The 13,688-nt window shown below is 41.9% G+C and overlaps 1 protein-coding gene across 1 annotated transcript; it reads right to left on the reverse strand.

The window, feature by feature from the left end:
* Positions 1–7,689: 7,689 nt before the first annotated feature.
* LOC119962075 (C-X-C chemokine receptor type 4-like) lies at positions 7,690–10,895 on the reverse strand. Its single transcript, XM_038789925.1, has 2 exons — positions 10,682–10,895; positions 7,690–9,228 (listed from the first exon to the last, which is right to left on the reverse strand). Exons 1-2 carry the CDS (start codon positions 10,703–10,705, stop codon positions 8,155–8,157), a joined length of 1,098 nt encoding a protein of 365 aa, XP_038645853.1. The 5' UTR covers positions 10,706–10,895; the 3' UTR covers positions 7,690–8,154.
* Between the last annotated feature and the right edge of the window lie 2,793 nt (positions 10,896–13,688).

Genomic DNA, 13,688 nt, shown 5'->3' on the forward strand with positions numbered 1-13,688 from the left:
TGCCGAGGCACCCCACCCAACCCACCGCGCCCTGCGCCCCCGCACCTACAGGTTCACTGCCAGTGCTCCGCGCCCCCGCGCCTATGGATTTCTGGCGCTCCCCGTCGCCAGTCGAACCAGTCGGGTACGAAGCTCGGACCGAATCATCCCCAGAGTCCACCATCGTACCCTCACCGACCGCCACCACCCAGCCACCAGAAGATGCTGCCACCGCGGTTCTTCGCCGATCCCAGAGGACGACTCAGCCGCTGGACTGGCTCAATTTGTAGACCCATCACCCACGCTGGACTTGATTTTTTTTACAGGGGGTGAAGGTGGTGAATTCTAAACCTAGTAATTCACACTGTGTTGTATTATATGTATTGTTTCTTTGTGAGCTCTGTATACGAGCCGTTGCGCAGCTCTGCCCACTCTTGGCTCCGCCCATGGCTCCACCCCGGCTCCTCCCACTAACCGGAAGTATAAATATCTGCAGTCGTGAGCCTGCTGCCAGTTCATCTCGTCGCAGGCAGGCTCAGTTGTAAGACTATTAAAATCACTGTTCACTTCCAATCACGTGTCTTGTGAATTGATGGCCTCATCACCCTACATAACCTATACATAACCTCATCACCCTACATAAGGGGCAGCAGGGTAGCATGGTGGTTAGCATAAATGCTTCACAGCTCCAGGGTCCCAGGTTCGATTCCCGGCTGGGTCACTGTCTGTGTGGAGTCTGCACGTCCTCCCCCTGTGTGCGTGGGTTTCCTCCGGGTGCTCCGGTTTCCTCCCACAGTCCAAAGATGTGCGGGTTAGGTGGATTGGCCATGCTAAATTGCCTGTAGTGTCCTAATTAAGGTTAAGGGGGGGGAGGTTGTTGGGTTACGGGTATAGGGTGGATACGTGGGTTTGAGTAGGGTGATCATGGCTCGGCACAACATTGAGGGCCGAAGGGCCTGTTCTGTGCTGTACTGTTCTATGTTCTATAACGTTTGATCGAGATTCCCATGGCCCTTCTTATAACAGTCCATCTAAAGAAACGCAGTTGAATTGCTTCAGTATTTTATAAACCTTGACCAAATCACTCCAAATCTTTGTCTCTCTAAAGTGCAGAGATCCAGCACTTTTAACCTATACTGGTAACGGAGATGTTTCCTGGAAATTAATCTTGAGACCCTCCTCCGCAACCTTTCCAGAGACTTAATATTATGCACCTTATGAAGAGAGAAAGTTGTACACAGCATCATAAGGCCTAAACGATATATTACATAAGGACAAAATTGTGCACTGTTTTAGTGTGCAATGTCTTGTAAATACATCCTCACACTCGATTTGCTCTAAGCTAATGAATCGTGATATTAGTTATGAATCTTTAGAGATCTATGTATCAAAATGTTCAGATCTCTTCTTTTCCACCACCTTTAATTATTTTCCTTGAAGTGTGTATATATATTCAACGTTCACTCTTCCCACATGCATAACACTGCACTTAAACATAATTTACATTCATACCCTCAGCACGTTTAGATCAGCATGTAGTAGTCAAGCATTGTATTCAGTCCTGAAGAAATACAGATATAATAGTTTTGTCAAGAAGCCATGCTTTATAAAAAATAACTTTATGACTTTAGTGGCTGATAACTACTAACTACATTATCACAGTCAAAGTTGATTGAATATTTGCATTACTGTACCTTTTACATTCCAAAGCAATTCAAATGAAGACAACCTGCCTGAAAAGTCTCAGAAGGAACAACTGTCTTGAAGGAATATGAATTGGGGCCATTTTATACCCCATTAACAAAGCAACCTGACAATAATCTGGATACTCATCTGGGTGGGGATAAACTATTAGACATAATCACTTGGACAATGGGGCCCTGTCTATAAATGGAATGTACCCAGACATAATTTAATCATGTAAGCCAGACAACTGAAGTCCACTGTTTGTGACCATATTTGGGTCACTAGTAGTTAGAGAATGGGTCATGCGACAAGCCAGGCAACACTTTGTGCATTTAAGCACATGTTTTCTCTGCAGACCAGAGCACAGCAAATGAGATGCTGATGAAGCAAGAGTAAGTTCCCTCTCTTTCTTTCTCTTTTTCCATCCGACTTTCAAGTTTTAAATCTTATCTGTTGATTTTGACTATCAACGTGCCAGAGGCAGATATCTTTCCAATGAACGCAACTCAGCAGCTTCTGTCTCCAGAAGAACAGATAAATCATCATTAAACTGCCTCAACACCGAACCTAGAAGGACAAACAAATTCAACCAAAATTCAGCCAAGTAACCAACCTTCAAGAGTTGGATCCCCTTCACGTTACTGGAATTTGAATTGCTGAATCTATCCTCCCACTCTGTAATCTATTTCTGTGTGTGTGTGTGTTGAAGGGGTTTTATTATTTTTCTTAGCCTGGGTTAAGTACCAGAAATACTATTCCCTTTCTTTAAAAAAAACATCAAGTCTCCTGCTGGTCTGTATCTTTTATGGACACAGCATGTAAATAGTTAAACACTCATTGAATTGGCAAGCACTTCCTTTTTAACAAAAAACACTCTTGTGGTTAAACTAGGCAAGGAGAAAAGGGACCATCTTAGCTCTCCTCATCTGATTGCAACATTTTAACGTTACTATTAAATATTAAAAGCTAAAAGACTTTATTGATAAAAAGTAAACTTAACTTTACCCATTGAATTCCTGGAGTGCAGAAAGGGGCCATTCGGCCTATCGAGTCTACTCTGACCCTCTGAAAGAGCACACTACCTAGGCCTACACCCCCGCCCTATCCACTTAACATCACCTAACCTGCACATTTTTGGACACTAAGGGGAAATTTAGCATGGCCAATCCACCTAACCTGGACTGTGGGAGGTAACAGAAGCATCCAGAGGAAAACCACGCAGACACAGGGAGAACATGCAAACTCCACACAGTCACCCAAGGGTGGAATCGAACCCTGGTCCCTGGTGCTGTGATGCAGCGGTGCTAACCGCTGTGCCACCATGATTGTGGACTGACCCAAGCATGTCAAAGTGAAAGCATTAGCAATAACTGACATGCCACAAATAACATGGAAGTCTTATTTATTTTAAATGCACTGGTTTTGACTATTGGATCCGTCACAGATTAAATTCAAGATAATTCTGTCAAATGCCAGGTCATTAAAATCTAATATGACTGCATTATAGGACTGTAAATTAATTTCTTGAATGGCACAATCCTTTGCTTTATCTAAAATAAGAGATGTTTCTTAAAAAAGGTGGCAAAGTAGCGAACTTTGTATTACACAGGAGCCCATATTACAATTTTGTGTGTGTCAGCAGAAATTATGGAAAATCCTTCAGTGAATTATTTGCATTATTCTCCATGCCCAAATTCCATATTTGTGCCCTGTGCCATTATAATGGGAAAATGTAGTATTAGTTTAGTTTCATAGATTATTTAAAACCTGGATGTATTCTTCCCTGATTTCATTCATTTGTAGGTGAGATGGAAGAAAACATTGACCCATTCTATGATTTTCTCCTACACCTTTTTCACCACGCACCTCTGAAGGGAACATGAGTGGGGAATGAGGAGCTCATCTGTGTCGCTCAGTGTTGCTATCATTCCATGGGGCACAGCTTTTGTAATTGTAATGTTCTTGTCGGATGGCCTGATTTATATTGCAAGAACACTTGTAGCTAAAGCTATCAATGATTTATTAACATTAACTATGTACAAATCAACAGATGAATGACAGTATGATCATGCACAAGCAACCTCTTTCTTCCAGTTCTTCAGTCAGTCTGGGGTCACATGACGCTAACATTCACTTATATACTAATGAGGCTCCTAGTGGTCAGTTGGTGAATTGCAACACAACCATGATATCACTGTAGTTATCACAGCTATGCTTCTGGCATTTCTCAGTCTGGATCAGAAAGCCTTTGACAGGTATGACATAGAGAGCTATTGGATATTAAAATGTATAGATTTGAAAGGGTGAAAAATTGGATTAAAACTTGGAGAAAACAGAGAGCACTGGTTAAAATGGCTAGAGGTTGTTAGGCGTGCTCCACTGGCCTCAGTTTTTGTAACCACTTCTAACCACTTATTTTAACAGTGTACATCAATGGGGGTTTGGGTATAGCATGTCGGTTTCCACATTTGCAGGCAATGCTAAAATAGGCGACATAAATTGCAAGGGAATATTGAATGATGATGGATTGTAAAAGGTAAGTTCAGATGGAATTCAATAGCAGTAAATTTAAGGTGCATATTTTGGTAAAAGAATGTATGTTGAATGGAGAAAAGCTGAGAGACGAGGAAGAGCAGAGGTATTTGGAACTTTAGGTCACAAGACATTAAAAATGGCACAAAAATACAAATACAAATACAAAAATACAAATAGGTCTTATGGAAAAAAATATGGCAAAAGTTGAGGCAAAATGGTGAAGGTATGCAGTATTGAGCTGCACAATATAGGGCAAATATTGAGGAAATAGAGAGGGCATGGTGCCAGTTTACAAGGATGCTGTCTCGGAGGAAACACACATCCAAGGAAGACTTGAATAATTGGGCTGTGGTTCTTAGAACAAATTAAAGTCAGTTTGATCTAGGTGTTCAAAGTTTTGAAGGGATGAGGCAGAGTAGAGAGGAACAGACTCGAGTTGAATTTGATTTTATGCGATAGTGCAAAATCGGCCGTTTGTTTTTCTTTCATGGAAATAGAAGTTGGGAGCTTGTAAAACTGCTGTGAACTCACTGTCGTCTGTTTACACTATTACATAAAGTCAAGATCTGCTCCACTGTTTCCAGCAATTGAGGGATCCAGAACAAGAGGATGTAAATGCGAAATTAAGCAATAAATATTGACGGCAGAGAGTGCAGATTGTTTTACATGGAGGGATGTAAGACTAGAATGCAAAATAAGGACTTGCGCCAAGACCTTCCAGCACTGCCATGGCAGGTTACCTCACGGCAGATGTGGCGATTCATTTAAATCTCCGTTGACTTTGAAGGGATTGGAAGATCCTACCACTGGGAGAGGCCAGAAAATCCTGCCCTTAATTTTATATAGAGATGTTCACAACCACTGGACACCTCAAAGCGTTTATAGCCAATTGTCATCTAGCCATTGTAATGTAGGAAACACTGCAAAACATTATGTGCTAATAATCTCCTACACACAGCATTGTGATAATAACCAGATTTTTGTGATGTTGAGTGAAGGATAAATGCTGACCAGGGGTAGTTCCTCTGCTCTTCTTTGAAAAAGGGATGCTATGGGATCTATTACCCAAGCAGGCAGATGGAGCCTCAGTTTAACATTTTGTCTGAAAGGTGGCCCAGACAGCACATTCAACAGTACCGCGGTCTGCACTGCTCTACGTACCTGAACAGGTGCCGGAGTGTGGCGACTCGGGGATTTTCACAGTAACTTTATTGCAATGTCAATTTTGATTTTTTTACACTTCAGACCTGGAGTTTTGTGACTCAGAAGCAAGAGTTCTATAGGCATCAGATTTAATTATTTAAGCAAAAGCTGCGTAAACAGTTAAGAATAGGCAAGGTAGTTGTTTGAGGGAAAAGATAAACAGGGATATCAGAGCAGAGAGGGCACATGAGATTAGGACTATTGGTCATGTGGAGGATAAACCGACTAGTTGTGTCAAAGTTCCTGTTTTCATGTTGTAATGTTTCTGTATTTCTAAGCAAAATTTGCACCAGTAGTTTTGCTGCACAGGCTCAAACTCTTGGATATCACCCTGGTGTTTCACTGTCCCAGCGGAAGTAAACTATAGTATTATTGGGACTATTTGGTCACCGTGTTCTATAGTAATTTTTAAATATTCCTCTGAGTTTTAACAGAATTAATCAGTTTAACTTTATTGGCTGAATAATGAGATTTACCTTTGTGTTCTGAGGAAAAGTGAGATTACTTTGAACTGCTAAAAATCTTTAACAAAATCCAATAAAAGCCTAAATCAGTTTTCTCTGGACACAGCAAAGATAAACGTCAAAATATAAGTCAGTTCAAAATGACCAACAATACTGGGTATAGTAATGGAGGCCACGAGAAAGATGGAAAACAATCTGGAATTGATGGATGCTGCGATAAAAATTACAGACAGTAGGGTTTTCAAGGAAATGTCATCACCTATATCATTTTGAAACCTAGCTGCTTGCATAACATGCCAATCTCTGGAAAGTAAAGACTGATTTTATTTTGGTGTAAAGCAATTTTGACCTCATATCAACATAATCTGAGTTCTGTAGCTCAGGTGTGAAGTTGTTGAAGGGGCAGTTAGGTCTGATATTGGCCACAGGGGGAAGCTACATATTGTCTCTTCCTGTACTTGCTGCAATGTACTTCCAACTGCCTGAAACAAAGTTACCAGGTGGACCATTTGACTAGTTGAGATTGTTTAACGTGTATTTGAAAACATTTAAATACTTATGGAAGGACCAACTTTCCTGTCGGTATTTAATATTAGCAGTCAACCAACCTTTGGATTTTGGTGATCAGGATTTAATTTTGCCAGCCAAAGATTGACATGGAATGAGCAGAATAATTTGAATATGCCAGCCCCTCCCCCAACCAAAAATGCAGACAGTACAACAACATTAATCTCTAGCTGTTTGCTGCCCATGAATATTACATTTAAAAATGATGTGCTCTAATGATCATTGTACTTGCAATTTATGGATATTTTGCAAATGTTATTAGTTGATTATATTGGGGGGGGGGGGGGGGGGGGGGGAGGGGGGGGGGGGGGGGGGGATGCCAGAAACCTTTTATGCAAATTCCTCAGGTAATGACTAGATTAGTGCAAATGTTGCCCTTTCTAACTATTTAAATTTGTGCCCAACTGTGAAACCACAGATTTGTGTTGAATGAAACTAAAAAGAAAGAAAATAAAGATATGGCTGTGGTCTTTCATGACCTCAGGACCTCAGAAGCACTTTACAGCAAATGAAGTACTTCTGTTGTGGGAAAACTCACACCAAATTACCAAGTTCCCACAAATAGCAATGTAATAATGACCAGATAGTCTGTTTATTAGTGATGTTGATTAAGAGATAAATATTGACCAGGACACTGAAGAAAGCTACCCTGCTCTTTTTTGAAACAGTGTCATGGGATTCTTTCTTGAAAGTATGAGAGTCAAGCAAATGCCATTATCATCTTATCTGTGGAGTTAATTTGGTTTGTTCTTAGAAAGAGACCTGTCTTCTCTCCCTGATGGGTGTAAACTCCCACCTGAGAAGACAAGTCTCTCTCTCTTAGAACAAATCATACTAACTACACAGACAAGGCGATAGTGGAATCTGCTGGACTCTCATACTTACTGGACCAGGTAATCAAGACTTTTCTCCATTAGTTGGTTGTCAATAAAGCCTTTCCCCCTAATTCTTGAAAATAAATGGGAGTAAAACCTCTGACATTTGAAAATAAAAAGCTCCAGCTCCTGTCAGTCTTTTGTCAGCGTCTTAAAGCTAAAGGTGCATATGTGCTTGTTAAGTGAATTGGACATTCTGAATTCTCCCTCTGTGTACCTGAACAGGTGCGGAGTGTGGCGACTCGGGGATTTTCACAGTAACTTTATTGCAATGTGAATGTAAGCTTACTTGCGACACTAACAAAGATTATTATTATTTTTACGTTTTTGTGTTAATGTGAAGTCAGACATGAAGCTGTGGTAATAAAAACACCATACAATTTAATATGAGAAATAATGTATTTGTTTACATAATCTGCAGAAATACAGATTCATTTGGATTCACTTCTAGGAAACTCTTAAACAAGCACAATCCAGTTATACGATACATTTATGCGAAGTAAAATTATTTATATTATTCAATGACGCTTTATTTACACCATTGTAAATGACAAAGAAATACGCGCTCCACAAACTTCGTTTCCATGCAGTTGTTACCAACCTACCACCATCTTATCCAGCATGTACAGAATGAAAACGCAATGAGACAGAATAGTAAAAAAAACCGTATTTATAAGATCACAAGAGATTTAGAGACATAAATAACCCATTGTATAAATAGCAACCGCAACATGAAAACAAGACAAAGGAATTGAGGATTGGGCGCCAAGAGTCAATATACAAAAACTAACGCCTCCCAATTAATGCAACTTTTACAGCAAGCTTGAGCGGGTCCGGGGAATAGGTTAGCAACTTGACTGAAGACTGGAAGACTCTGACTCGGTTGAAACCGATGGGTGGGCTCCTCGCTTGTCCCTGCCTTTGAGTTTCTTAAGGGAAGAACAGTTTCTGCTGTCAGAGTGGCTGAAGACCCTCCGGGTGTAACTCTTGAAGTTCACCCCTACAAAGGCGTACAGAATGGGGTTCAGGCAACAGTGAAAGAAGGCGATGGCTTCCGTGATGGCCATGGAGGTGACGACAACCTGCTCCACCTCGCAGGAATAGGCGCTCCCCTTCATCAGCATGACGGTGTCAATGGAGATGACAATGTAATAGGGCAGCCAGCAGAAGAAGAATGTGAGGATGAGAATGATGGTGATCTTCACAGCTTTGCGCTTCTGCAGGCCGGTAGAGTGGGACAGCCTGGAGACGATGATGCAGTAACAAATGAGGATGACCAGCCCGGGAAGGACGAAGCCCACCGCAATGCCCTGGATCCGGAAAGCGATCATCCAAGTCTGGTAAGAATCTGCTGGGTAAATGCGCTCGCAGACCACCCTGTCAATCAGATTCCTGGTCTTAGCAAAGACGATATCGGGCACGGTGAGGAGGATGGCTGGTAACCAGACCCCCACATACACTAAGCGATCAGCCAGCAGCTTCCGCGGTCCCGCACTGTTGGTGGCATGCACCACCGCATAGTAGCGGTCCAGGCTGATGAACGCCAAGATGAGAACACTGCTGTACAGATTGACCGTGTAGATGATGTGCATGATCTTGCACATGGCGTCTCCAAAGTACCAGTTGTGACCAGCATCGATGGACCAGAACGGGAGGGTCAACACAAAGAGCAGATCCGCCACCGATAGGTGCAGCCTGTACTTGTCAGTCATGGTGCGGATTCTCCCGTGGTACCCCATGATGACCACCACCAGGCCATTGCCCACCACCCCCAGGACAAACACCAGCGAGTACACACAGGGGAAGAAGATGCGTTTGAAGTATTCGCTTTCCCCATCGCAAAAGACCCCCTCTGGGTAGGAGTAGTTGTCAGAGTCAGACTCATTGTAGTAACTGGCATCATAAGACAGGTACGATGACTGCAACGAGAAACAAGAAGCTTGGTTAGCAACACATCGAAGGCCGTTTCCTTGGATTTAATAATCTAAAGCCCGCAGCGTCCCCTTTTCCAAAGAGCCCTGCACTCTTAACCGGCCCGTTAGGAGACACACCCGTGCCGGGGGTGACATCCACGTTGGCTTAACGCCGAAACGTGTTTAAGGTTTCCCCCTTAAGGCAGCCAGCGTCTTAGCTGCTTTGGAAGGTTTGGGTTGCAGTCGCTCCGCCGCCGTCCAAGTTAAACCCCTGGGTGGAAGCGGGCGAGCGGAGAGACTGAGAATAAAACCCCTGTGACACATGGAGCTCTGCTTAAAGGAGTTACACAGATGTAGAACTGTTTTAATGATGGTGACAGCAGGGGGATTTCTTTTACAAGCGAAATCACAGTGAATATCCACAATTAGATAGCGGCTTTGCTACCCAACAGCTTCACTGTACATAGCTCAGAGCACAGTGATTGAAGTTACAATAATCAACACAGTTATTCTGTCCTTTGCTATCTGACTTCTTACAAACCTCTTTCATTCATGACTTTAGATAGTCCGCTGTTAACTTCACCCCACGTCTTAAAAGTTTCACTTTTGCGTTTACTTCCCACGTGAGTAATAAGCAAAGTGCAAGGACATTCAGGGGAGATTTTGTTGTTTATTATTAGACTAACGGTTCTACATGTTTGGCAGTCGGGTGTGTTAATGATATCTTTAAAAAGTAACAGGCAACAATTCTGAATCTTATTAAATGTACCTGTCCGATCATCCAGCTGTATGTGTGGCTATGTCCCAGAAATTGAAATATTTAAATGCGATAAGACTTATTCATTGCCATCAATGAAACTGTCTTTCTACTTTACAAATGCTATAAAAATAAGTGCGGTTGAGTGCTCTTGCATTAAACTTTCGGTCTTCTATGATTTCTTTCATCCAAAGCGAATCACAACCGCGCTGGTTTCAAAGGGCGGTAAAATAAAATTACGGAACCAGGGACGCGAAGAGAAGGAATCGGATCAAAATTGCAAAATGCCTTTTCAAAACCTCATGGTGGTGTAATCAGTTCCAGTAAATGTAAGTAATCACACGTTGGAAAGGTTAACCATGTCCTGTAAGTTTAATACCCTCACAACTCTTACTGATTTCTCACAAGCATCTTCAATGGTCTGAGATTGTCTTGTGCTATGTGATTCCGATCATCCTCACTTTGCACAGAACTGCCATTGATACATTCTTACAATATATACAATATATCCATTGTATATAAATACATTAAAAAAACATTAAAAGGAAATTTTGGAAATAAAAATTCCCAATTGTAACTACAGATTTAAAACAATAAAAACGTTTTGGTGCACAATTTAGTTATCTGCAGACATCATAAAACTGGACATAAAAAGAAAAATGGATAAAAGTGCATTTTGACAGTCATCAACGTTTCTCTCACCGTTTCGTCGGGATTTGAAGTCATGCTGCACTGTTCCCAATAACACTGGCTGTTACTCTGGCGGATGTTCAGCTCTTGCTGAGCTCTCAAGGTATGAACATCTCTTCTGAAAGGTTTTAAATTTAGCCAAATTCCCACTCGGGCCCACGCATGCGCACAACGGGAGCCCCGCCCACAAAGTCGAGCAAAGAAAAAAGTTTGCTAACTGTCAACCGAGGAAGTTGAAGGAGCTGGAATAATGAATTCAAAAACAAGCTCAATTAACAAAAGGCATTTGCAACCACAATCTAACTGCTGCGGATGCACAGAAAGCAACTATTATTCTATAGCATCCGTTATACAAATTACACAATGGGGAATAATACTTCTTGTCATGTGTGTTGAATAACATTTTTCTTTATTTTGTGTGTATTTAATAACGTTTTGCTTTTGAAAAAGTATCACAATTGCTTGCATACCTGGCGTCCGTGAGCTACTCGTGTCTGATACACTGAATCTGTGATCCACGAGAGGGAAAATTGGGGGAACTCCCTTCCGCTAGTCCCGTCCTTTCCCTCGTTCATTCTTTTTCACGTTTCGTTCTTGCATTTTGTTTTGTAATTTTATATTTCCTGTTTTATATTCGTTAAATCGGTTTTCTTTATCTTTTCCCCCTCATCTCCTATCATTCCTTCATCATTGCTATTTCATAATCCAAGAAAACACATCAGCCCTTCAAGAGGCCCCACTGCTACTTCCTCAGGGCAACAAAGGACGATGAATGTGACCTCGCCGGCAACACTCACAAACCCAAGTACAAATAAAACCAGCCCAAATTTTGCTTCAATCTGGCATCTAATAGTGTCCCCTGTTTTAGTGTTACCCTTACATGTTTAGATTTGCATTTCTTTTTGCACGGCAAGTTGCTGAAAGTGGGAGCTTATAATAAGGGAAACCTTATTGGGAAACCCATCAAATCAGATTAAAGAGTTGTGAAATGACCAGTGCAAGGACTGAGAAGGAAGTCTAAATTGGAGTTGGTGAGTTCAATGTCAAAGCAGTGACAGAAAGAGAAATAGAGAGGGAGAAAGAAAGATTGGACTAAGAGAGGGGGAATATTAAAATGTTTTCCTTTGAAATTTGATATTTATCAAGTCTCCAATGAGAATGCAAACCTGAATAAACTGAACACATGCAATTGTTAGTTTTCAATGCAAGGGAGGTTGATTTTTAAAAATTCTTTCACTGGATGTGGGCGTTGCTGGCTAGGCCAGCATGTCGTGTTCATCCTTTAGGAGGTGGTGGTGAGCTGCCTTCCGCGTACACCCACAGTGTTGTTAGGGAGGGGTGTCCAGGATTTTGAAGCAATGCCGATATCGTTCCAAGTCAGGAAGTTGTGGCTTGAAAGGGAACGTGCAGGTGGTTGTGTTCCCCTACACCTGCTGCCTTTGTCTGATGTACTAGAGGGGTGAGGGAAGGTTCTTTTGAAGCAGCCTTAGTGAGTTGCTGCAGTGCATCTTGTTGATGGTGTACACTGCTGCCACTGTGTGTCGGTAGTGGGGAGAGTGAATGTTTAAGATGGTGGATGTGATGCCAATTAAAGGGGTTAGTTTGTCCTGGATAATGCCAGTGATAAGCACTAACTAATACTCATCACATTTAAAGGGTACTGAGACTGGAACAGACAAGACTTAGATTTATTGGATGAGTTTAGTTAACTTCCATCACAAAAATACACCAACTTCATGCCATTCAATATAATTCAGTGTTGATGCAGACAATAAATGCCTTTTTTGTAAAGCTAATGATGGAGCAGAGAAACTCTATTGGACATTTGAATATAACCATGCCCATGCTCCTTGCATGAAGTTGCACATAAATAATGGTGGGCGCCAATAGCCTCATTGTTATTTTGACAGGGGCTGATTTAGCTCACTGGGCTAAATCGCTGGCTTTTAAAGCAGACCAAGCAGGCTAGCAGCACGGTTCGATTCCCGTATCAGCCTCCCCGGACAGGCGCCGGAATGTGGCGACTAGGGGCTTTTCACAGTAACTTCATTGAAGCCTACTCGTGACAATAAGCGATTTTCATTTCAAGTCTATGCCATTATGTTTTCATTGCTTCTTTTAGTTTTTTTTCCTTCCAAGCTATTAAATAGAACATTACTCTAGATAAATGCTGTTAGCATATTTAGCATCTTTCCTGACTTGGATTTAGAAAACAAGCCCATTGACACAACTGTATACATTGAATTCAGGATTATTAGAAACAGTGGTAGGTTTCTTTTAATAAGAAAACTGGGGTGCAATGAGATACATTCAGATTCATTGTTGATAGAGGCCTTGTGGAGGTAAGTTGCAAACAAGATTTGCAGAGCCAGAAGGAACAGCAGTGCATCCCGAAGCTTCAGGAGATTCTTTGTCACTTGGATTTCCCTCCTCCATAAGTTCAGAAGAAATTATCCCCACCCAGATAAAAAAAGTAAGATCATGGACTAGGCCATTCGGCCTGTTGAACCTAAAATAAAAGCAAAATTCTGTGGGTGCTAAAAATCTGTAAGCTACGTGGAAAGAGAAACAGAGTTGACCTCGTGGGTTCGCATGACTCTTCTTCAGAGCTGAAGAGAGGAGGAAATTTGATAGGTTTAGCATGTTGAAAAGGAGGGTGGAGCAGTTGAGCAAAATAGAAGGTCGGGGTATGTAGTAATAATAATAATCATCTTACATTAACACTGTGATGAAGTTACTGTGAAAAGCCCCCAGTCGTCTCATTCCGACACCTGTTCGGAGAGAGAATTCAGAATGTCCAAATTATCGAACAGCATGTCTGTCTTCTGGACTAGTGGGAGAAAACCGGAGCACCCGGAGGAAACCCACGCAGACCTGGGGAGAACGTGCAGACTCCGCACAGACAGTGACCCAAGCCGGGAATCGAACCTCGGACCCTGTTAGGGGGTCAGGAAAGATTAAATGACAAAGATGGCACGGACATAGACAAAGGGAGTAGTAATGATCATGTTAAAGACTA

This window comes from Scyliorhinus canicula, chromosome 2 (genome assembly GCF_902713615.1).
Source record: "Scyliorhinus canicula chromosome 2, sScyCan1.1, whole genome shotgun sequence".
In the NCBI taxonomy this organism is placed as follows: Eukaryota; Metazoa; Chordata; class Chondrichthyes; order Carcharhiniformes; family Scyliorhinidae; genus Scyliorhinus; species Scyliorhinus canicula.

What these genes read in the sequence shown, in the direction of transcription:
- LOC119962075 (XM_038789925.1), bottom strand. Translation starts at nt 10,705, where the DNA reads ATGACTTCAAATCCCGACGAAACG. An exon ending in CTTCAAATCCCGACGAAACG is followed by an intron (nt 9,229 to 10,681) that starts GTGAGAGAAACG and finishes TTCTCGTTGCAG; the next exon opens with TCATCGTACCTGTCTTATGA.